This window comes from Peromyscus leucopus, chromosome 12, assembly GCF_004664715.2.
Source record: "Peromyscus leucopus breed LL Stock chromosome 12, UCI_PerLeu_2.1, whole genome shotgun sequence".
NCBI lineage: Eukaryota > Metazoa > Chordata > Mammalia > Rodentia > Cricetidae > Peromyscus > Peromyscus leucopus.
Window position 1 is genome coordinate 61,367,720 of NC_051073.1, and position 25,047 is coordinate 61,392,766.

The 25,047-nt window shown below is 45.4% G+C and overlaps 1 protein-coding gene across 22 annotated transcripts in view; it reads left to right on the forward strand.

Moving 5' to 3' along the window:
- Positions 1 to 25,047, forward strand: part of Kalrn (kalirin RhoGEF kinase) — a 607,498-nt gene that overhangs the window by 152,788 nt on the left and 429,663 nt on the right. For all 22 annotated transcript variants that reach the window (XM_028886329.2, XM_028886335.2, XM_037209787.1 and 19 more), the window contains exon 2: positions 21,308 to 21,382. In XM_028886329.2, coding sequence (XP_028742162.1) covers positions 21,308 to 21,382 — 75 coding nt within the window. The remainder of the gene's footprint in view (positions 1 to 21,307; positions 21,383 to 25,047) is intronic.

Genomic DNA, 25,047 nt, shown 5'->3' on the forward strand with positions numbered 1-25,047 from the left:
TGGAAAGAACCCTGAAGATACAATTGTCTCTCTGCTGCTAGAATGAGCAGGCTCCTCGCATCACTGGGTGTAGTTAGCTGTTCAGGGGAGAATTCCAATCAGGTGTGGTGTTTTGCACAAATGACGAGCATCATTGCAGTTCCTCCTTACCTAAGCTGTGTGATGTTGGGTAAATTATTTGCTGTGAGCTTCAGTCTTCCATGTCTGTGAGGTGAAAACAACGGTGTCTAGCTCAAGAAAGAAGGAGAGGACTTACGGACACAATTTCCATCCTGTTTCCAGCATAGTAGGGTAAGTGTGAAGCGGTTGATTATTCCCCCTCTCTTCAGCACAAGAGGGCTGCAAGGTCAAGGCCAGCAGATGAGTTTTTACTTTTGGGGGGATCATCGGGATAGAAACAATCCATGCCAGTTGAAGACGTAGCTGCAGCCAGTCTAGGAGAGGCAAGGGCAAGCGTGTAGGTTTGGGAAACAGAGTCGTCATAGTACTTTATGTTTTGGTCACTCCCTAGAATGTACCCAGTGCTTCCCCATGCGTCTGGCAGAGGCATGGTCCTGGATGAACTCCTGGGAGAATGGAAAACACATAACCACTGTTTGTTGGCACCAAATTCCTTCCAGGCTTTCTTTCTCCTCTGCTCACGTGCACTCTCTCTGAGTTCTGAAGTTTGCAGCCCGATCACTGACACACCCTTGTCACTTTTAATGAGATTGTGTTTTATAGGATATATTAACACTGGACAAAAGATTTTGAAATAGAGCTAGAAAGGCAGTTCACAGACTCCATGATTAATATTTTACCAAAAATCATGCCGACGATGACGCAGTGTTCTCTGCTTGTTGCTCAGCACAGACTGGCAGCTATGAAGCCGCTGGTTAGCAGTAATGTAACAGAAGCTTATGTGCTGCTCTGTGGCTCATTACAGATTCCTGTTGGTCACAACCCAGACCCCAAGCTGTTTTTGTTCAGTGGCTTTGCAATCCCTTGGGTCTTGGAGTTCTCTGGTACCTTTGCCTGTTAGAGGATGGAAGAAACATGGGAGATATGATGAGGGATGGCTTCCTGGGCTAGTCCTAGACAGGGCATATGCTGCTATGTTCACATTGAACTCAGTCACATGGCTCTTACAACCACAGTTCTTCCATGCTGGGAAATTCACCAGCGTTGTATGCTTCAGAGACAGAAGTAGGCTTGAGGAGCGTCTGGCTAGGCATTAGTAGAAATAGCTACCACCATGGATGTAGTTCATCCCAGGCCACCAGAAAGACTTGTTTGTGCTTAGCTCTAGGGCTTTCTGGGTAGTGCAGCATGTTGGGAAGCACAGCCTCATTTTCACAGTTAGGCTGCCATCTCACATAGGTGGGATGTATGGTTGTTGAATTTATCTTGTTACATAAGTTCCCAGAACTTTCCAGGGCTGGAGAGTTTTGCTCGGTGCACTAGCTGGGTTCAAGTCAGCCCTTGAAGTCAGTAACAATATTTGCTGTTGTGTTTATAACTTTCACGTCGTTAACACGGGGTGGACACGTCCACGGACTGTTTACATTCTGATTCAGCCCCTTGTCTGGAATGCTTCAGACAATTTTCCATGGGTTGTTTCAGTCACTTCGCTTCTACCTCAACAAGAGCTGACTTTTGATGAGGTTGGCAGGATGTCTGGTAAGTGACAGAATGGGTGGGGGTGGTGAACAGTCAGCACTGGAATTCGGGGGATCCAACATGCATCACAAAAGCAAGCTTCGTTCAGTACAGCATTTTCATCCACAGTGGTCACCCCTCAGAAGAGTCCATGAGGGTGAGAGAGTCAGGGTCAGACAAGCTCCACACCACTAGGCTATCACTCTTTTCCTGTTGAAGTATCTGGGGACAAAGAGTCTCAGATGCCTTTCCTTCTAACTCTTGTCTGGAGAGGGACATGGCAAAGGGTGGTCCAGGCCTTAAAGAGTCCACTGGCTGCCGAGTGCTAACTGCAGAAACTTACTCACTCTGTGTCTTGCTATCCTGTGACTGCACAGAAACCTAGGAGCTGGGGTTCATTCTAGGCACATCAAATACTATGTTTTGAACTGTAGCAAGCACAGCTATGTCCCAGTCCTGAAGAGACAGCTGTTGGTGTGCCCTGATTAGAGTGATTTGGTTACTGGATGATGCAGATCCACACACGAAAAGCTTTGTGCATATACTTGGGAGTGCAATGGACTTGGTTTAAAGCATGCTTTCATCCTTTTCTAGCTCCCTGACCTTGGGTCAGCTATTCGGTCTCTCTAATTTTAGGTTTCCATCCATTGAATAGGGGAAAATAATATGTCTTCCTTAGAGAATGTGGAAGAATTAGACATGTGAGTATAAAGCACCAGGGAGCCTGTGCCTACCTAGCGAGTAACCCTCAGTGAGTGGTAGCAGACATCTGTAAGCCCCACAAAAGCAACCAGGAGGGAGCCAGAGCCAGGAGGGAATGGGCAGGTAGGGGCTGAAACTTGCTCTTTTGTGATGCTTCATTTGCAAATCCTGCTGCCACACCAGCTGAGGTTCCCACAGACAGTGAGCTATGAGACTGGACACATGTCTTCCCCCAGTCAGATGCCTAGATAATGGAAAATAGAGCTTTCACATCAGCCTACATCCCAGCCATTCAGTGTCATTGGAACTTTCTACTTCCCAGTCATGGGGCTTGCCCATTCTCCTAGAAGCCTGCAGCATAACTACCATACATTGTCTTCTAATGTGTATGTAACTAGACATACAGCACTCCTTAAAATGGTAGGAAGAGGTTTTTCCCTTACTCCAACTCAAACCCTAGTGGCTGAAAGGTTGAACATAAATGGCCTTGATCTTGAGCTTAAGATGCTGTGAGTCTAGAGGGCTACCATGGCTTTGGGAAGAGGGTGGCCTTCACTTTAAAACAACAGGGATGGATTCCAAAATGAAAGGGATGTATTTAAGGAGCTCAATTTTATAAACGTTATACAAAATAAATAAATAAATAAATAAATAAATAAATAAATAAATAAATAAATAAATGAAATGAGACCTGGACTCATGCTAGTAGAGATGAGCTTGTCAGCAGCGGGGACAGGAGGCTTTGGTTCCCTGCCTGAGGAGGACTGTCTGTTGTAAAGGAGGATGAAGAAGGCAGGATGCAGGCTTCAGACCAAATAATGTACATCGGGTTGGAGAATGCAAGAACTACTGCTGTGTAAAAACCATTAACCAAAAAGGATGAGGGAAGGGAGAATGCTCCAACTTGTTCCACTCTCCAGAGCCATAAATAGCTGCTACCAGTCCCCCACTCACTGTGTGCTGTAGGAACGGTCCATACACTGTCTCTGTGCAGCAGGGACTGTCCATACACTGTCTCTGTGTGCCTGGTGCTGTGAGACATGGAGAGTAAGCGTGCTGGGTTCTTAGAGTTGGTACCTCAGAACCAGATCCAGTTCTTCTGTCTATATTGCTCTGAGAAGGCTCAACACCTTGGGCCTGAAGCTATTGTTAATGGTGCCACTTAGGAGATGCCACTGAGAACTCATAAAGACAGGAAAATGTCTAGAACTTGGGCAGACAGAAATGTTCAGGGTGGGAAACTTAACCTTATTACTGGGCACAATGGCAGGATCTCAGGTTTTGCACTAAACAGCAGCAGTTACCTTGGGCAAGACCCATAGCCCTTCTGGTCTTCAGTTTGCTTATCCGGATAAAGTTCATGCTCATAGAATCTCAATGGTTCCTTTTGGTTCCAAGTATTTCGTTCTCGTATGTTCCTTTGGCATACCATTCTCGTGTTTGAGGCCCATCTCACTCTTACTCAGGCAGACATTCCGAATTTTTTCCAAGGGCGAAGGGTTAAGAAGGTAGAATTTGGAGTGAAATAGGTACAAGTTTGTATTTTGCTCTTATGCCTTTACTAGTCAGATGACTGCAAGCAAATTCTCTAAGCTTTCCATGCCTCCTTCTCCCTGCTGTAGCATGCTGAGATCTCATGAGCTTCCATTTAACTGCACAGGGTTATTTTAGGGTTAAGTGAACTAGCATGTGAAAGACACTTAGCTGAGTGCCTAGAATCGAGCAAGTCCCTGTTTAATACTGGCCGCTGGGTTTTAGTGACTTTTAGATGTTCTTCCTCTCCTACCCCTACATTTCGCCACCTCTGAAGTCATGTATCTTATGGTTTATGGTGTGTAGTAGTTTAATAAGCAGTAGATTTTTTTTCTTTCTTAATGGTACAAAAACTAATGATGCATTTTACAACTCATTAAATGTGGCATTTCCCCAGCGTGATTCTCACCCCAAGGGTCTCATTTCTCTGCTGGGATGCCACCTTCCCTAGATTCTTACAGGATTTATCTCTTCTGTGGCAAAGCAAAATCAGGGAAAGAAACAGCTGGTCAGGGATGGTCTCAGCCATCATCTTGTCTGGCTTGTGTGGCTTGATTTTACTGTTGTTGAAATAAAGTCCAGGGAGAAGAGAAATCTGGAAAAGACCCAAAGGGAGACTGGATCTTTGGATTTCTCACCCAGAGCTTTCATCCATGCCAACAGTTCCTCAGATATGACTCAGTTGTGCTGAAGAAGCTGGGGCCCAGTTGAATGAGGAGTATTTCTAAACCCATATATGGGTTTTGAGGAACAGATTTCCATGCCAGAGTCCCAAGGCTGAAAAGACTGGATCATGGACCAGTCTTCTCCCATTTTCACCCAGACTCATAGAGTTTTAGAGCAGAGGGAAGAGTTTTAAAAGGGAGCTATGATGCTCTCACCTGTGCAGTAGATGGAGCTGCAAAGCATGATGCTCTCTGTAGGCAGCACATTTCCTCCTGGTTCTTTGTCTACCATTTCAGGAGCTGACAGCATGTGGATGACTGTGTCTTCAGTTGTGAATGGCTTCTGCAATCTGACTGCTTCCAGGTCTGCACCGCTGGGCTAGATGACAGATCAATCACACCCTCCAGACACTTCATCGATCCACTCATTCACGTCGTCACACGCACTTCTGAACACCTGCCACCTATTAGGCACACGTACACCTAAAGTCTGAGTTAATAGTCACAAGTGACTTAAAGAGGTTTTTCCAGCACATACATTTTGCAGATGAGAAAACTGAGGAACAGTGATGTGTGAAAGATTTTGATTTGAGACATTGGTGAATCGTCCGGGTGAAGAATAGTGATACAGCATTCCTGACGAAGAGAGACCTTTATAGCTGTAAGGAAAAGTCGTAATATTGAAATTGCAGTATGAATTGTTTTATACTATAGACAAATGCAGACTATAGAATAGAAAACCAATGATGTGTGACTCTAGTACTGGAGGCTGAGACAAGAGGATTATTGTGAGTTGAGGCCAGCCTGGAATACATAGACATCCAGGTCAGCCTAGTCTACAGAAGTAAGATACTGCCTCAAAAACAGTGTTCTCTGTACCGTATTAGCTCTCCACGTTGATTGTGTCAGTCACTCATTACTGAGCCAGAAGGACGGAAATCAGACCTTCACCTTGTTTCATGCATCATTAGAACTTCCAGGGCTTGAAAATAGCCAGGTGCTCTGGTCTTTCTCTGGCTTCTGTAAGTAGCAAATTTTGCTCCTTTAGTTTTAGTGAGTGATTGTGTGTATTTAAAAAGCTATGCTGGTCGAAGTCTTTATAGCTAAAAACATATTTTTATTGGTAATTATAAGACATTGTAAATAGAGCAGAGCAAGTGCAGTCTTGTTTGCAAAGGGTTTTTTCCTTGACTAGAGGATCTCTGGTCCCCTGGGTGATGTCCCATCATTCTGTGTATTGGGTGGTGGATATCCAAAGCCCCTGGGTAGGGTACCCAGGCTCTAGCATGGCAGCCACAGGTATAGCCACTAAGCCCTTTATTGACTGGATAGAAGGACACCATGGAGAAGGGTAGCTACAAGGTTTTACGTTTTCTCTGGAAAACTCAAAGATTCCTGGCTTTGTGAAGATTTCTTTTCCCGTGAGGGACCCTAAATAGTTACCTTCTCATTTAGGCTTTTCAGTGATCTGGCAAAGCTACCTCCCAAAGTGGGGGGAAGCCCCAACACTAGATTGTCTGTCAGCAGCCAGCACTCTGGTTCTCTGGTTCCAATCAGAAAATTTGAACAGCCTTCAAAAGTTAATAATCCATATATATATATATATATATATATATATATATATATATATATATATAACACACACGCACACACAACATCTTCTTCTCTCTCTTCTTATATATATATATATACACACACATATATATATATATATGTCTCATTGAGATACTGTAAGTAGCAAATTTGTCTTTGTTTTAGTGATGATTGTGTATATTTATAGCTATTTGATGAAGTCTTTATAACTAAAAATATATATATATATATATATATATATATATATATATATGAGACAGTAGAGACTTGCTTCTTCCCTAGGTCCATGTGCATAAAGGGAAGCCATCCAGTGCCTTCCCTGGATGTTGTACCATGTTTCATGGCCTCTGAGTCATTGTTGGCTGAACCTCTGGTAGATTGTGTCCTGTGCTGTTTCCCGTTCATTCATTCATTCATTCATTCATTCATTGTGGTGGAACAGACTGACCTTATGGAACTCTGCCCTTTGTAATGAGTCTGTTCGTGTGAATCAGAGCTACTAAGAGAACCATGATGGCACGTCTTCTCCTGTACTCTCCAATACAGTAGCTACTGGCCACTTTTAGTGTGACTAATATAACTACGAAACAGAATGTTAAATTTCATATAATTGGAATTTTAAAAGCCACACATGGCAAGTGTCAGAACTAGCCAGCAGAGCTCTAGAATACCATCAGAATGTCCTCATAATTTACTATGCATACACCAGTAGTGGGCTACTCTTTAAATCATGTGCATGAAGTAGAGAAAGCTTGGCTGTAATTGGGGTGCCAAACTCAACACGTGACTTTGAGCTCCCTCCCATCACAAATCTCCATTTCCCTTTCTCTAAATGATGGAGGATTTTCTGTTGTGAAATAGAATATTTGTTTAATAAGTGAAGATGTGTCACATTTGTTTGTGTTGCAGAAGAAATGTTTAACTATGTAAAGATGTGTTACATTTGATTATGCTACATTTATTGAACTATGTGATGATGTGTTGCTTTGCCTGCCTAAGGCACCTGATTGGTCTAATAAAAAGCTGAATGGCTAGTAGCTAGGCAGGAGAGGAGTAGGCGGGACTGGTGGGCAGAGAGAATAAGTAGGAAGAGGAATCCAGGCTTGAGAGAGAACAAGGAAGAAAGAGAGGGCGGCACCAGGGGTCAACCAGGCAGGCAGCTGCCGCCAGCCAGCCATGGAGGAAGCATGAAAGTAGGACATACAGAATAAAAGAAAGGCAAAAAGTCCCAAGGCAAAGCATAGATGAGGAGAAACAGGTTAAATTAAGTTATAAGAGCTGGTGGGACACGCATAAGATAAGGCCGAGCATTCATAATTAATAATAAGTCTCTGTGTCATGACTAGAAGACTGGGGGTCTGAGAAAGCCTGCTATAATTCCTATCTCTGACACCTTGAGTCTGCTGTCTTTATCCTGGATGGAGTCCTCAAGAATGGGTATATTTTGTCATAGTCCAGTGCCCTGAGGGAAGCATGTTTGTTTTCTCTGTTAGCTCGCAGGTCTGGGCTTGTATGTATGGCTCTTTCTAGTCATTTTTTCACAAGGAGAGTGGGAAGAGGTGATAAGAAGAGAAACTTCCAGGAGCCCTGGGGAGGTGTTTGGTGCAGGATAGGGCTGCATCCTGGATGGTGGTGGTGCACTGTTGAATGTGGTGTGACGGCTGAAGGATGTATACTCAAGTTACCAGAATAGAAGCAGAGGGGTCAGGGCCGCATGGAGAACCAAGAGGGTCTTCCCAGGTTTGGCTCATTGAAAGGGCATAGTTTGTGTGCTGGGACAATCCCACACATGGGAATTCTGGGAAAAGTACCTTTGAGTATTTTGACCCAGATTTCCCCTTACTGTGGAAACCATGTTTCCTGTCCTCTCCAAATGGGAACAGGAACCTGGTCACATGGTTACTTGACATCTAGCCCCACATGTTCCCTATAGACTAAGTAAGACCTTATAAGAATTGAGGGTTGTAGTTGATTGTCCCATGTACCTGAGATACCAGGGTGATATAGGTAGGTTTAGGGTGACTCAGGTGTCATTGGTCATGGCTACTGAGGCAGGCTTGCCTCTTCTCTGAGATGCAGTGGAAGGTCTTTAGAGCACAGAGATGATTTAAGGTCAGAAAAGCCTAAAACTAGTAATTACTTCCACAGAAATGCCACAATGTAAGACATGTATTACTTTTGTAAGGGAGTTACAGTTTGCAAATGCTTTACTTTGAGTTGGTTTGGTCCTTTCTGAGGCAGCATTGGAATCTCTATCTGAAGAAGGTCAGCTCAGACAGCAGCTGATCCAGAGTTGCTGAGCTGATAAGAGTTGAATCCTAATCTTTTGTCTGGTGTCCTTCCTGTCACTTCATGCACTCCACAAGGGGCACAGGTTGGAAGTGCTAGGAGAGGATGGCCAGAGGAACAAATCCCCACCATGTAGTGGATGAGAACTCAGAAACATCCAACTAGAATGCAGAACATGGTCTGATGTGGGGTAGGGAAACACATTGCTCTTCACCAGAATGTCCTTGGGGGCAGCTGCCTGTACCCACTTCCAAGTCCATTTTCCTGGAGCCTACCATGAGACAGTTTGGAGGTGTAGCAGCATCACAGGTTGGGAAGAGGTAGCATGCCCACTCTTCTCTATGGTATTTCAACTCACTGATGAGCATGGGCTGCTTCTAGACACCAAAAATCTTCTGAGTTTTGGCTGTTCTGGGAAAGGGGCTAATAGATTCCTAGAGCCCTACTTCTTCTGGAAATAGATCACAAAGGCCAGCTTATAGAACAGGCCAGTAAGTTGAAGAATAGACAAAGATTAAGTAGTCATGGAGTTGAAATCAAAGATGAAGAGGATTGTATTACATTTCAAAGTGAAATGTAGCTGGTATGTAAAGCTTCACATTACAATGTCATGCTCCAACACATGTTCTCATTGTATAATGTTTAAAATAGGCTAAATGTCCTCTTAAACACATAGCATTTCTTTATGGTGAAAACTTTCAAACGCCTTTCTTCTAGATTTTGAAAATGAGCAGAACCATTACGTGCTGCTGTTGAACATAACACACCAGAATTGTGTGTTCCCACCTGGCTGTCCCTTAGTACCTATGGTCCCTTCTCCCTCCCTTTCTACCCCCTAGCTTCTGTCAATCACCATTCTACTCATCTGCCAGGAAATCAGCACAGGTGTTAGTGTGGTTCTTGTCTTCCTGTGCCGGGCTTATTTCACTCAGTAGCTGATCTCAGTTCCATTTGTGTGGTCTCAAATCACAGGATTCCATTATTTTTATGGCCAAATATTTTTTACATTCTATTTATCCACTCATCAGTTGATGGACCCAGCTTGCTTCCATTTCTTGGTTATTGTTGAACAGTGCTGGGATTTGGACATGGAAATGCAGATGTCTCTTTGACATACTGATGTCCTCTCCTTTGTATTTATAGCCAGGATCATAGTGTAGTTCATTTTAAGAAGTCCTAGGAATTTTCACACTGTTTCCCATGGTGGTTAGACTGATTTACATTCCTACCAATAATGAGCCACCATCCCCTTTTCTCTGCATCCTGATCAACACTTGCTGTCTTTGATCTTGAAGCTTGTTTTTATTTAATAGCCCGTTGACTCCAGTTTGTGCCATGTATACATTTACATAAAGCACATTTTGTCCCCATACATATCCTTTAGTTCTGAGTGTAGACATCCTCACTGCTGCAAGTGGTACTTAGTCATGATTTTGATTGGCATTCCCTTCATGATTGATAGTGGTGGACACTTTCCATATACCCACCGGCCATCTGTACATCTTTTGAGGAATGTTATTTAGGCCTGTTGACCATTTTAAAATCAGTTTATTGGTTAGTTTTTTGAGATCCTACCAGGTTGCAGCCTCCTGTGAGATGTGTAGTTTGCAAACACTTTCCTTTGTTCTTTAGGGCGTCTTTTCCTTTGTTGTACGGAAGCTTTCATTTGTTGTGATCCTGTTCATTTAGTTTTGTGCCTTTGGGGACATCTAGAAAAGAGAAGGTGGGGGTGGTTTAGAATAGGCGTGAGTCTGCAGTCTGTTCCTTCCCTGCCCCCCACCCTCCTTCATCTTCCCTCCCTCCGGCTCTCTCTCCCTTCCTGTCTACCTTCTCCTTTCTCAAGACAGGGTTTTTATTTGTTTGTTTGTTTGTTTTAAGGCTATCCTCAAATTCACAATCCTTCAGCCTCAGCCTCTTGACTGCTGAAACTACAGGTCTACACCTTTGTGTATAACTTGACTACTTATATGGTCCTTATGCATTTTTAAAAATAATCATTTTGATACATTTTCAGGGTGGAAAGTTAAAAACGGTAGAAAAGGGTGTGGAAGACTGTCTGTTATCCCCAATCCCACAGCCCGGAAGTGCATTCCTTTATAGGTATGGGGACCCTATCAAATCATCAACTCGGGTTAAAACAGTTGATGTGAGCTGTCTTACCCTATCCAACCCGACACACGGGGTGCCTGTATCATCCACATCCTAACATTTGTGTCACAGGCAGTATGTGTTACTTCTGTGGGATTAAAAATGACCTAAAATGGTAGTGGCTGACTGCTATTCCACTAATATCTAGCTCATGTTATTTAAATATTCTCCTTCCTTGGACACCCAAAAGAGGATTTACTACATTATTTGTTATACCCAGTATTACTGCTTCGAGTCACAATACAAAGCTACCTCTGGAAAGGTGTGGCAATTTTGCTTTCCCTGGTGGAGAGGAACAGGGAGGTAACTGCCCCCAGGCCAACACTGAGGATTCTTGCCTTCTCAAAGTCATGAGTTTGTCATTTCAATGGTCTCATTGTTTAGACTGTATTCCTTTGATGATTAATTAGATTGACTGCCTTTTCATCTGTTCCCCTCTTTTCCAAAATGCTCACTCATATTCTTTCCACGAGTGAGAAATAAGAGGTAGTCCTAGCTCCCCTCTGTTTCTTACAGCTGTGTTTTCCAACACCTCATTTTCCCTGGTTAATTTTGTTTACAATCATAAAATGTTATATAGGCAACTTTGGGTTAAATGGTTGACATTACTTTCGTCTGTTCCACCTTTTTTAAAAAATAATTATGGTTTTTAAAATATCTTTTAAAATGTAGTAGGGCAATCTCAACCATTATTTATCTTTTTCTAAAATATGTTTAAGTATTTTCATGCATTTATTCTTCCCTCTGAAATGTCGGGTTGAAAATGCTGCATTGGTACACAGCATGCACTTAGAGATTTACTTAGCAGGTATTCACTGTGATAAATGGCTCATAAACAGAAACATGTTGATTTTATTGAGTCCTTAACATCTCAGATTCTTGGAACAAGCTCTATTTGCATCCATGGCAAATCTTTGATATTTAATAAAAATGAAATTTTCTTTTATTACTTATTTGAACTACGGCTCTCTTAGCCGTTGGACAACTTTATGTGTGGAAAATGGTACATTTTTTATTTGCCACAAAATTGCATCAGAGTGAACAGATGTATAACAGTTGTCCTCAGCTTTAAATAAGTTTGTCTTTAAAATGCCATTTGCAGATGTTATATCTGTAACTTCATTATTAAACCTCAAATTGCATGAATGTTTAGAGGTCTTGTATGCAAAAGTTAAACATGTAAATGAAGAAATTTGCATTTTTCCCAATTTTGACAATAAATAAAATTTAAACATAGGGAACATTTGAGAAACATTAATAAAATTAGCAATAATAGTTCATAATCACTGTGTGCATTATCTGTATGTATTTTTTCTACAGATAGAAACTTGTGTTTATGCAACTGGGATCAGCTTATACATTCTATTCTGTAATCTGTTTTTTTTCCCATTTAACAATATACTATGAGGTTTACACAGCAGTAATTATTTTTTGTGTTACAGTTAGTGGCTGCTTTGAGTGGACATATCCCTTTAACCAGTCCTCTATGGTAAACATGTAGCTTGCTCCTGGTTTTTCAGTAGTATAAAGCTGTGTGAACTACCCTAACTCCACACCTTCACACCGATCTGGTCTAGGCATGTAGTCTGTATGTTGGGCACATATGTACATTCATCAGTGGGCAGAGCAACCTCATGGCCTCCTGGTTCCGATAAGGACTCCCTCTTCTTGAGGAAGCTGGAAGAGAACAAAGTAGGCCAGATGTCCAGCTTCCTGCAGGTTACTGGGGACAGTGAGGAGAGCATTTCAGAGAGCATACAGCAGAGAATCTTACAGTTTGGGAGTTGGTGCTCCTGGCAGCAGGCAGATATTAGGGTCTGAAGTGTGTGTTGTACATGAAGAGCAACTTAACTGCTCTCGTGTTTTTCTGTGACCCCCCTATTCACCACTACCTGACAGCTCAAAGTTAGGAGGACATGGGCTGCCTCAGGCTTCTCTTCCTTTTCCCCTGAAAGCAGTTATGGCCTCCTGTGTGGCTCTGAAGTTGCCTACAGGTGATGTTGGGGCTCCCTCATCTAGAGAGTGGCCCTGCTTTCAGAGTATATTGTCAGTAGGTATCTTTCTCAGAAATGTCACCTGGACCTGCAAGCCTTTGTGTGGAACACAGATAGATTCATAGGGACTGGGGAAGGGGGAAGGGGAGTTAGACGTGACAAGGCCAGCACACAGGACTGTAGCCATGTAAATTCAGAGAAGTCACGTCCAGAGGACCCTGTGAGCAGCGTGACTGACAGATGTGTCGTGGGAAGATGAGGCACTCCCTGCTGCTCCAGGTTGGTGAGTTACTCCATTCACTGACATTCTGCTGCTTTCTGGCCTCTCTCCAGATCTTGGCCACTGGCCAGCTCATGCTGGGTTCTGCTCCTGCCAGCTCCATGGGAAGCTTTTGTGTCTTATCTCTAACAGATATCAGCTCAGTCTTTGTTACTCTGGAGAATGTTCAGGTCACAGGAAAACTTGTTCTGACTTCACTGCAGACAGATTCACCACTGTCCGGTCTAACCTAGGACGTTGCTGACGCTTCCACAACCCTTGGCCTCTGCTCTGCTTGCTGCTGTCTCATCAATAGGTCTGTTCTTAGGCTGGAGTTTTGTCTTGCCATCTTTCTATAACTCTCTGAATATTTCCCCCAACACCTGTATAATGTGTTTCTTATGTGACATTGAAATTATGTGTCTGACTTCCCCCTAAACCAAAAATTCCTTGCTATCAGGAACCTTATATTATTCTCACAGTGATGACAACCTTGTTTGACACATTTTTTTTTCCCCAATGAATGTTAAACTTAATTAATCAAACATGTTTAGGTGGCTAAGACAAAAATCTTCAGGAGAGATTTCAAAGCTGTTCAAAACTCTAGGAATTGTTTCAGGGCCAATCCACCCACTTTGGATATGGCTAACTTACTGATTTATAAGTCCAGACATGTGTTGGGTGTCATACAGAGTTTGTGCCACCTCATTTTCATGGGATCTGAATATATGGTGTGTGTGTGTCTGTCTGTCTGTCTGTCTGTGTCTGTGTGTGTGTCTGTGTCTATGTGTGTGTGTGGGGGTGTGCACAAGCCTTTCTTGGTCTCTGCAATTATTTGAAAGCAGTAACAAGTCAAGCCTTTTGATTCTCTGCAGGAATCAGTAGCCCTCCTTTGCCCATGTTCTTCCAGGATTTCATCACACATGTTCATCTTTGGGGACACAGTGTACCATCTCTTTTTTTTTCTCGGCTGCTTTCTCATTTGGTTCACACAGTCTGGGACAGCCTGGACAGCAGCTCTGTGGAGTAGCAAGCATACATGACTTCAGAACCGAGGACAGCGGCAGTTCGCCTGGGAGTGGGAGGGTGCTTTGGTCTGCGAAGGTCCCTGTAGCTGCCTGAGGCTTGGGTGTGCTCCTTCTCCCCTGCTTCTGTACTGCAGTTCTGTAAACCTGCTTATGACTGTGACCCTAATTCCTGGGCCCGGTCAGTGCTTCTGTGTTCCTATGACATTTCTTCCACTCCTGGGACATAACAGGAGCATGAAGTAACACAGAACAGTGGAGGTGGGGCAGGGAGGAGCCCTGGGCTGAGCATCAGGACCACTCTGTGAAGTTCCCACGAGGGTCTCTTGCCTTGAGCTGCCCAGATGGCTGCTAGATTATCGTTGTCATTGATGTGTTTGCTCTGCTGCTGTCTACATCGTGTCCACATTTCAGGACATGGGGCGGGGGCAGGAGACGAGAGAGCATTAGGTAGGGACTGAGCCATCTCAGGTTGTGACATCTGATTGAGTGCCCTCTGTTATGACGTGGTCAAGGCTAGCTTTGAGAGTCAGTAACTGATATTCTTGCTGAGGAAGAGGAGGGGAACCAAGAGGGAGAGTCCTAAGGAGCAAAACTTTTGCATGTCTGAACTGCTACAGCACAGGCCTCTCAGTTCTCTCTAATATAATAGCAAATATATTGCTAATATTCAGTAGTTCGTCACCAGCAGCCTCATGTTTGGTGTTACTCAGGGGTCTCTTGCAGAAGTATTGCTTGATGATACATGTAGCATAAACACTTTAAATAACCTGATCAGTTAGAATATGGGGAAAGTGGTGGATAGACAGAAGCCCTTCTGAAGTGGTCATGGTGTTTGCCTTGCCCTCAAGAATGCCCACTTTCCAGGGGAGGGAGGGAGAGAGAAGGAGCCCGTGTGAATTGCAGTTGAGGTCTCAACTCCAGATAATATGAAGTCTTGTGAAGAATAAACAGAAACAGTTTGCTCATTAGCTGGGCTTAGAGAGGTGTTACCCACATGTTTAAAGTGCTAATTATAAGTGATCTTTAATAGAGCTAATTTAGCAGTGGCAAGCATTACACATTTCTGCTTTTCAAAAGTAGCCCATTAGCCAGGCCTTTATATCTAATATTGACTTTAGAAGTTAATATTGAAATTGGATACAATTAGAGTTCACGTGGACGCACGGGAGGAGAAGAAGGATGAAGGTGGGGGTCGGAACCAGCAGAAAAGGTGCGCAGGCGGAAAAGGCACAGCAGTCACTGCCTCTGTGTGGAAGACCCATGGTGCCATGGGTCTGAAGGACTCAGTCCCTGCAGTGAGCATCAGCTGTACTTCAGGCACTAAGGCTACCTGGGTAAGCACCTGGCCCTGCCCTCAGGAGTCCAGCTAGGGTCTAGTGAGAGAGCCAGATGTGGCAGTGGACAGTGGCAGTGAGAAATGACTGCATGAGGCGGGGAGCCAGTCCAGCCTGGTGTAGTGTGGAAAGTTAGAGAAGGTGTGCTGTACTTCAGTGTGCAGAAGGCGTTCCTTATATTCAAGGCTATGTCAGAGCTTGGTGAGATAAACATCACCTCTCCTTTCCATAAAGACTGCCCGCCCTGGTTATCTTCCCAAGTTGCTGGCTACTGCTTCATGTTGTGTAAGACCTGGTCATTTGGTTTCGGGAAACTCAGTATTTAGCAACTGCCAGAAGAGGAGCCCTTTGCTTTCCTGTCCATGGTCACTGAAATCAGACTAGCAGAGGACCCTGAATGTTCTTTGCCTGGGAGTTTCATGGCCAGAGAGCATTCCGCCACACGCTATTTCCCCTTCATGCCTGCAGGGTCGGGGAGACAGAATGTCTCCAGCACTGTTTGACATTTGTGGGTGGTGAGGATGAGGAAGATGGAAGAGCCTGGCTCGAGGCTGGATGCGTTTCCAGGCTGGGGAGAGGTCCGTGGGACTCCATGCGGTGCTGTGTTCTCTTGTTGACATGAATCTGCCCTGTCCCTCTCTGCCAGATGTATTCCTCTCAGCACATACTTCCTGCCTCGGTGGTAGCTGTTTTAAGGAGTGCTCCAAGAAATATATTTATGTTTGCTGGGGTTTTCCAACAGGCCATTTCCTCAATAGCTCATTCACATCTGTAAAGAGAGAAAAAAATACTTACTTGCTCCATTTCTGCACGTGCGCGTGTCTCCTTCTCATCAGATCTCCCTCTTTCTTGTCACCTCCATTTCTGTCACTTCCCTTTTCTCCTCTTAGGACAGAGGACAAGGGAGATGGGCATCTTGCCTCTGCCACTAATAGGTTCTCTGTTACAGGCAATGTCTTCTCCTAAACCATCTATTCACTATACAGGAGGGACCGTGCGAAGATCTCCTCCTTTTATGATTCAGTTATATAAAGGATCTTCACACGAGCCACCAGCCTGCTGCTGGCCTGGCTGACTTCTGGAAGGAACTCAGAACAAACATCCTGATGTTCTCTCTTGGAACTTAGGGGAAAGATCAGAAGAGATTTCTGCCACCAGCCTCGTGTCTGAATCTCCCCTGGCTTCAACCACAGATCAAGAGTGACCTGGAGCTTGACGTCAGAGCCTACTGGGCACGACCCTGCTCTGAGCCACAGCTTTCCTCTGGGACCAGCCAAATACTCCTTTCCCTCCCTTCTCAGCCCCTTGGTGCAGCTCAGCCCAGCTCTCTGTGACTCCCAAGGCACAGGCAGTTTCCTCTGAGGAGCAACTTCTGAGACTCAAGACTACAGAACTCCCTGTTCTACCTGTTATATCCTCCACTTTGTTTTTCTATTCAGCAGTAAACTCTACCCATCCGTGGTACAATGTCTGGGTCCCTTCCTATCTGTCTTCTGCCTTTCTCTTGGTTCATATCCTTTCCCTGGACAGCCTATCCTGACCATCCACCTCCAGCTCACCTCTGAGCTCACTGAAACCATGTGTGTTCAGTTTGGCTCAGTATTTCCCGAGTCCCTTTGGTGCGACAGACGTTGTGCGAGGTGTGTGGGTAGAAGAGTGAGTATAATAAGGTCCTTTCCCTGGGGATGTCAGCATCAGTTAATGGGGAGTGAAATGAAAACACGTAGGTGCCATTCAAGAATGATAAGGTATGACTGGGACAGCTCAAGTTGATTGAGAGGTCAGGGAAACCACACAGGAATGATGGATTTGAGAGAGATTTAGGAGGTAGAGTCAACATAATTGAATGTCTGCATTGAAAAGTGTGATGGAGAGATGAATGTCTAGGATGCTACCCATGTTTCTGTTTGGGCACCTCGGTGATGAGGAGTGCCCATTATCAGGTAGCTGGGATACTGGACAGATAACACCCATCATCAAGATAGCATAGATACTGTGTGGTTAGGTGGAGGGTGGGGTGAGAGGTGGAGTTCTTTATCAGAATCTCAATACCTTGTCTTTTCTTTGGAGTCTGGCAGATACCCAGTATTAGGGGGAAATGAACACTGAGTATTTGGGACTGTACATTACCAGTGATAGACAGGTATGCCCATAGGACATTGCGTTGTTAAACAGGGACAGGACACCACCTGCATGGAATACAATGGCATGGAAGGAAAGAAGAGGCAGGGGCCTGCACACTGGGAAGTTTGCCATTTTAGTGGAGGGCGAGGGCTCAGCCCCACTTGATGCAATGTTGAAAAGCTTACACAGTCACTCTTAAATACGTGCAAATTGTGGAAGCATGACTGAAAACCAAAAGGAAATAAAGAGCAATCTGTGGGTCTCCTGGCAGCTTACACTTTTGAACACTCACCAAATGCTCACTCAGTTGTTTGTTTCTGTGTTTGTTTCAATCAGGATTGCTTTCTGGAGGAGGTTGGCCCGGAGCCCAAGCACTCTGCTTCCTTAAGGGAGTCACTGCTTTCCCAGGCCTAAGAAGCCATGGGCAGGGCCCATGGCACAAGGCCCACCCCTGCTCTTCCTTGGGGCCAGAAGTACAGGCTGGGTGCCAGAGTGAGGACCATTGGTGTTTTACATATGAGAAGCAGTGAGGAGGAAAATGTGAGGAGGACCAGGCAGCAGTGTGAGCATGTTGTGTGAGCATGTTGTGTGAGCATGTTGCTGGAGGTGCAGGGCAATGAGGAGCAGACCTAGGGCTGGGAGGAGACCCAAACTGGAGGGTCCCGAGGGGATGGTGGTGGTAATTTTTACTTCCTTAATAGATGCAGAGTGTTTCAACTTTGCTAATTAACAGAACAGCAGGCTTGTAATTCTGACAGCAGCAGGACATGAATGTGGTGGGTTTAGCACTGAAAGCTAGCCAAGCATGCCTTTGTCCTTAAGAGAAAGCACAACACCCACATTGGGTCAGGTCCACATGGGTTCCCACTGACTTGTTTTGTTTTCCCTTATAGGCCTTCCAAGGAGTTAGGGGCTTTTATTTCTTCTCAGGCCTTCTATAGAGGTAGTAATGGATCTACTGTTTCAGCGGGCTCATCTTAAGAAAAAGGCTAGTCTACCATTGGTCTACTGTTCACGACCTAATAATACTATCAGATACACTTTGTGTCAGTTGTGGTGGAAGCTGCCTCCTGCAAAGCATGTGTACTTAAAGTTCTTCTATCACTTTTCTTCCATTTTGGCAACTGGTCTACCTGCAACAATTCCGGTCCCCACCTGATCCCCAGAAAGAATGGGCCAGGAAGCCAGGGAGGAATTCTTCTGGTTTAACAAAGCACACTGAGACTGAATGAAGAATTTGTTTCTAATACATCCTTTCAAAACATGCTGCTCTGACAGTGATCTTGTTGTGAAGGCCAATAAATATGAAGAAGGGACTTAGAAAGGCTGAGGGACACCCTAGTGTTTATATGACAAGTGATGCCGCTGACCTTGTGCACCTCACTTTAGGAAGGAGTAACTTTCAGTCATTTATTCTTTCATCAAATATTTATTGGCCATTTACCAGGAGTCTACCGGGATGTGTACCTGATAGTGAAAACATGTTCCAATTTCATTGGTCCTGTTTGAGTTAGTGGTCAATGAACTTACCCTTTATTATATATTCTAACAGCTGGTTTCACAAGGGCCCTGGGGGAATTCATACATAGGCTCTTCAGCCAGTGCAAATAGGTTTTATGTGCAAGGTCACCAATTTCTGAGCCCCCAGGCTAATTAGTTTAGCTCTACTTGGCTTTACATAATGCATGTATTGTTGAAAAGTTATTTGTAATTCAATTTTTGGCAAATGAAAAACTAATTTAAACCACTAAGGGAACTTTTATTTTAAAAAGACCCCTAAGCAAATGCTTTTATAATGCGAAAAATCTTGTTGCTGCTGCTGTTGGGAATGATTCCTTCCTAGTAATGGATTTAGTAAGTCTGGGTACTTTGGGAGTTCTTGTGGTGGGTACATAGTCAGGCATGTAGCCCAGCCGTAGTCTGATCTGGCTGGGGAGGCCTCTGGCCCAGGAAGTAGAAGCCCAGGAATCTTAGAAGGGGCCAGCTCAAGACTGACATTCACCAGAGCCCATGATCACTAAGTACATGGAGGAACGGCTTGCCGTCCTCCAGGCCCTGCGCCTTGGAGTGAGAAGGAAGAGAGAGGGGAGGATGAGACTAGGGCCTTCTTCTTTGCAGGTGAGAGTAGTTTGGACGGAACATACCCAATCCTTCCACTAAGTTGCCAAGGCTGGTCTTGAACTTGTAACCATCTGGCTTCGGCCTCCTGAATAGCTGGGGTTATAGGCCCGCACCACCAGGCCTGGCTTACTCTGAATTTGTAAATAATCTGGAAAAAGACAGGATAGAATTTATTTTTTATATGAAATTTTTTATAGCAATCAAGTGTGCATCAGACTGACGTAAGGAGAGTATTTAAAACGGAGGAAAATACATTTCACTTGGTAAAACAAGATCTTTGATACTGCGATGTCATGAGTTAAAAATGGTTGAGAAGCTAAAATGTTTTCCTGCTGCATGAGGAAGAAAAGAAAAGACAAAGCAAGTCGTAGGAACTATTCTCAATTTGTGTACTAATTGATGCTGATCAGTCTCTTTCGTGAAATGCAGTGGGTTTTGGTGTGGGAGGTAAGGTTTGAGCGTAGCTATCTGAAGAAACCAGGGCCAGAGGTCCGGAACAAGGCTGGGGGCTTTGAAGTCAGAGCTCTCTTTGCCAGTGTTCTTCTGCCCTCACTGCGGCTCAGTCAGTCTGCAGCTGTCGCTCCGCATCCTAGCCCGTGTGTCACCTTCTGAAGACGTGTAATTGCTGGCTAAAAGGTTCACTACCTCAGAGAAACGTGAAAAAGAAGAAAGAGATGAAATGGTCAGGCACTGGAAATTTGATTGGGGTTAGATTATGACCTCTGACCTTGGACACTGGCATTAGGTGACGCACCTCTTTCTCTTCTTTGGTTGGGTGGGCACCGGGCATGAAATTCCTCTTCCCTGGACCAGTGAACTCATTCCTGGTTTGTTGGTAAAATTTATATGATATTGAGAGACTGAGAGATAGAGACAAGCTTCCCACTACAAAGTGCTACTCTCCTTTGTAGATTTCATACTTGGCCTCACAGCATGTGGACAAAGACGCTAGAACGATGTTCATGTTCCCGGCCCTATGGCACTGAGCTGAGCGACTGCTTGTGAGATCTATGGTGTAATGTCTTAATGGTGGTATACAGCAGAGACCCCAGTGACAGCTCCGAGGGCGTGGGTGTGGGTGGTTCTCTTTCAGAGTTCTTGTGAGGAACTGGGGCTAACTACCAGGGTCACAGTGGGCTAGCCTGGGGTTTTGTGTATGTGTGAAAGCTGCTCCTCCCTTCCCACACTCCTCATACGGGCTAGATCGCCCTTTACTTTCAGGACTAGAGTTTTTCTAGCCGAGTCTTCTCCAGTTTTGGCGAGTTCTGGGTGTCTACCTCCTGTCCCCTAATAGAAACTCGGTTAGACCCTGGAAAAGATTTCACAAGCAAGAAGTAAGACTTAAAGGGCCAGATAGCCAAAGTACACTTCTTCAGGAGATTTGTTTCTGTGGGGGACGGGTGATGCCATTAGGGGTGGAGGTGGGTATGGGACAGCATCATCAACTTTGCTTCCAGCTACTAGATTTTTGTAGGTTATTTTTCCTGTTTGTAAAATGAAGTCTAACAGTTGTATCTGCAAGCAGATGTCATTTAGGGTTACCGTGATATCCGTATATACTAACCTGCTGTCTGTGTGACACTGTGCTAGGCGCTAGATGCACAAACGTGCTTTGAAAACACGTTGCCATTTTCAAGTCACTCAACAACCACAGGGCTGCCAGTGCTGTCCCTGGGGCGTGGACTCAGTAGGGGAGTGACTGGAATTATCCTCTCTTGACAAGAGCCAAGAAAAGACATCGTCGTTAACCCCATCACCATGGGCTGGGCTACAGACCTGCACAAGCCCGGATGACGGATCTGGGAGACTTGGGAGTGGGACCTTGGGACCTGACCGGTAGCAGACGTCTTTATCCTGTGTCTGTTTTGTTGTCCTGCAGGATCTTTTCGGAATGATGGTTTGAAAGCTTCTGATGTCCTTCCCATCCTGAAGGAGAAAGTGGCCTTTGTGTCTGGTGAGTATCTGCATGTCTTCCTTGAGCTGTGTGCACATGTGTGGTCGCTCCCTCACCTCTGTGGACCTGTGAGAGGGGAAGTTTGGCTTGTAGCCATTGCTTCGGGACTACAGTGGCATGCACAGGGGGCTCTCATCTTACCTGGGGACTCTAGAGGACACTTGCAACAATGGGCAGATCCCCACACACTGCTGCCTCATGTGTCCTCTCTGGCAGGGCCACTGTGGCACTGTGACCACTGTGACTGTGGCACTTCCGGTAGGAAGAGAGTATCCACTCCACATGTGGTTCCCTGGGGTTATATCTGTTGTCTCTTAGTGCGTCACCAACAGGAGATTACAATTAGTTTTGGCTTCTCCTTATCTATTTTCTTAGCCCATGCAGCTCAAGTGTTTGTGTTCTCAAGTTTTGTTCTTGGTTTGTTTGTTTCTTGTTTTGTTTTCTGAATGGTAACTTCCAAATATTTATTCCACACTTCTCTCCCATCCTATCTTACGCGCCAAATGACAGCTGTAATTTGGTCATCAGCCGTCTGCAGCCTTCAGGCCAGTGACGGCTTCTTGTAAATGTTTGATTGGAACCTAGCTGTGTGTGTTTGGTTAGGTAGCGTGTTTGTTTCCCATGACGTCACAACCTTGGCAGCTGAACCGGAGTCCTTCTGGATCAGAACTTAGCAGATCCTGGGCCTGAGCTGGGTACTGACAGTGAGCGCAGCACAGAGGCCTGATCTTGAGAGAGAAGCCCTGGTGCTACACCTTATCGACAGAGCCTTTATTTCTGGAGAGTTTGTCTTGTCTGCATGAACGGCCGTGGAGCCACAGGGCATGAGTGAGCATGCTCCCTTCGTACAGTGACTCATCCCACAGGTACTGCTAGGTCGGCTGATGTGCCCACCATAGTAGAGAGAAGGGGGAAAGGGAGGGCCTCTGTGGAAAGGGAAACCGTATTTGAGTTGTCTTCACCTTACTAGAGAGAAGAGAGGGCAGTAAGTCAGTGTCGTGTGGGAAGGGAGGTAGGCATGTGCTGGGTACACACAGGAGCCTTTGTAAGATAGGTGCGTTCTGCAGCAGCAGGTGGAATGGTATCTCTCACAGTTGTTGCTGTTAAGACAACTGAGATCCAAAAGCTGCCTTGCCCTGTTGTTGCACGAATTCTAATTCGTCTTATAATAAAAACCCAGAGCCAGATGTCAGGGTGAAAGCTAAAAGATCAGAGAAGCAGAGCAGGTCACAGCCACCACCTCTTACCTCACCAACTCCTCAGCCTGCCAGAGCCTCTGCAAGAGAGCAAATTCCTCCCGCCTTATATTCCTTTCTCTGCCCAGCCATACCACTTCCTGTCTCCACCTTCCTAATGCTGGGATTAAAGGTGTGTGATCCCAAGGGCTGGATTAAAGGTATGTGCCAACACTGCCTGGCTGTTTCTCTTTTAGACTGGATTAATCTCATGTAGCCCAGTGTGGCCTTGAATTCACAGAAATCCAGACGGATCTCTGCCTCTGTTAGCAATCTCCCAAGTGCTAGGATTAAAGGTGTGTGCCACCACTGCCAGATCTCTGTGGCTAACTCTGTGACTGGCCCTGTCCTCTGATCTTCAGGCAAGCGTTCTTTCTTAGATTACAAATGTATCACCACACCCTGTTGTGTTAGGTAGTGAGCCCCTCATTACTAAAGATGTAGAGGCATACCCGAACAACCTTCAGGAGGACCCTGTGCTGTGAGGTCAGCATAGAGGCACGTCGTGACAAGTTCAAGGTGAACTAGGGTTTGGAGTGCTTACTGAATTGTGGACAGGCCCCATGTGGAAGTCCTGGTAGTCTCTGTGCATGATGTGCCCCAGGCCTCATCGCCTCAACTCCTAGCACAGGCTTACAGCCCACTTCCTTCAATTTTATGGCCCTAAGTTAAGACAGTGTCCTTCCTATCCCTTGGGTGTCCTGCAGATGCCTTGTTTATTTCATGCTAGATGGTTTCCTTCCCAAGAGTGCCTTTCCTATACCTGTCAGCTTGGTCCTCTCCTTCCCAAGTTACTTTCCACTTCCCCTCATCCAGAGGCCTTTTTAGCCTTAGCCCATGACTTCTGATGCCATCTTGTTCAGCATCCATGAGGGACTATGAAGACAGACATAGTATGTTCTGACATGGGGACCCTCGTCTCCTAGTTTATGGCTCATTTTTCCTATGTACAGTCAATAAGATGTGAGTGGGACCCAGCCAGGCCTGGGAAAGCCCACTAAGAGATAGGGAGTTGCCTTTATAGGACTCATGGAAGCAGTTTGCCGGGAAAGCAGTCAGAGATGAGGCAGGTAAGAACTTCCCAGAGAGCGTAAGGGGCCTGGCAGTGTGCCATTGACCTCTGTGTGCCTGCACGAGCCGAGCCTGACTCATCCATGCTTGTCAGGAGCTTCTGGGCTTAGGGAACGTTGCCCTCCCATGCCTGGCAAGGGCACTGAGGGTGATTGGGAGATGACAACTGACTACATCTGAAAGGGAAAACGAGAAATTATTTTCCTATTCTATACACTCTGAGTCAGGAAACAAAACACAAAAATAAAACCAAGTAGAGAGGTCCCCCGTCCCCCACCCCCGTCCCCCCCCCCCGCCGCACCACCACCGTTAAATATTGCAGTGTGGCCGTTTGCATCTCATTCTGAGAGCAAAGCAAGGAGCATGGTAGGCAGAGAAACAGACCATTAGCTGTGCCCGCCCTCCTCTGCCAGCATCTCAGCTTGGGCCAGGTGAAAGAAAGCATGTTGCCATGACAACGGACATCTGGACCAGGCCAGGGCAGCCCAACCACTTCTGTATGTGGGCATGTGGGCGTGTGTGACCGTGGCTGTGTCTGTCCCTGGGAGTGCCTCTATTGTCCCAGTCCTGCCCTTCTGGGCTCCATGGCCCACAGCTCTGGGTTCTGGGCCTCCCACTCACAGCACCCAGATCTCTTCTTTCTACTCAGCCCTCCTGTGGAGGACCCACTGCATCCCTAGGATCTTCACACGCTTACGCCTTGCCTTTGGCCACCTCCTGGTGATTCTTTTCTGGCTTTGGATCCCTAGCCATCATGTCCCACTGTTCTCACAGATGCTCTGTGCTCCTGGGGACAACCTTTTATACTCTGAACCCTCAAGTTTCAAAGTATGTTCCATAAGGTGGTCTTTGAAAATGAGGAAGTTTGGGAACTGCTGAATATTGAAGTCCTCCCACCCTCCACGTGGACCATCCATCAAGGCACATTAACATTTTTAAGGCTCTGTAAAATCCCACAATAACCAACTTTATCTAGTCTAACCTGGCATTTCCAACTACAAAATAGCCTCATTCCTTTAAAAAAAAATGTGTGTGTGAATACATTAAAATCTTGCAGAGCTATTGTTATGTGAATCCAACTTTCGGTATGCTTCCTGAGATGTGTCTCCCTCCCACGCTGCTTCCATATGCTCCCCTAACTGGAGCCTGGTACCTTCTCAGAGTGTGAGTTCCCCCCACTTCCATCAATGAAACAATGTCTCTCACTTTGGGCCCTTCTTCCTTCCCCACCCTGCTTTCCTGTCTACACGGAAGGAGAGCCATTGACATTTCTAGAACACCCAACCTCTCCACCCCCATCCTCTGCATCCTTATCCTGTAGCTCCTACAACCAAAGCCTTGCACGGGTAGGTAAAGGGT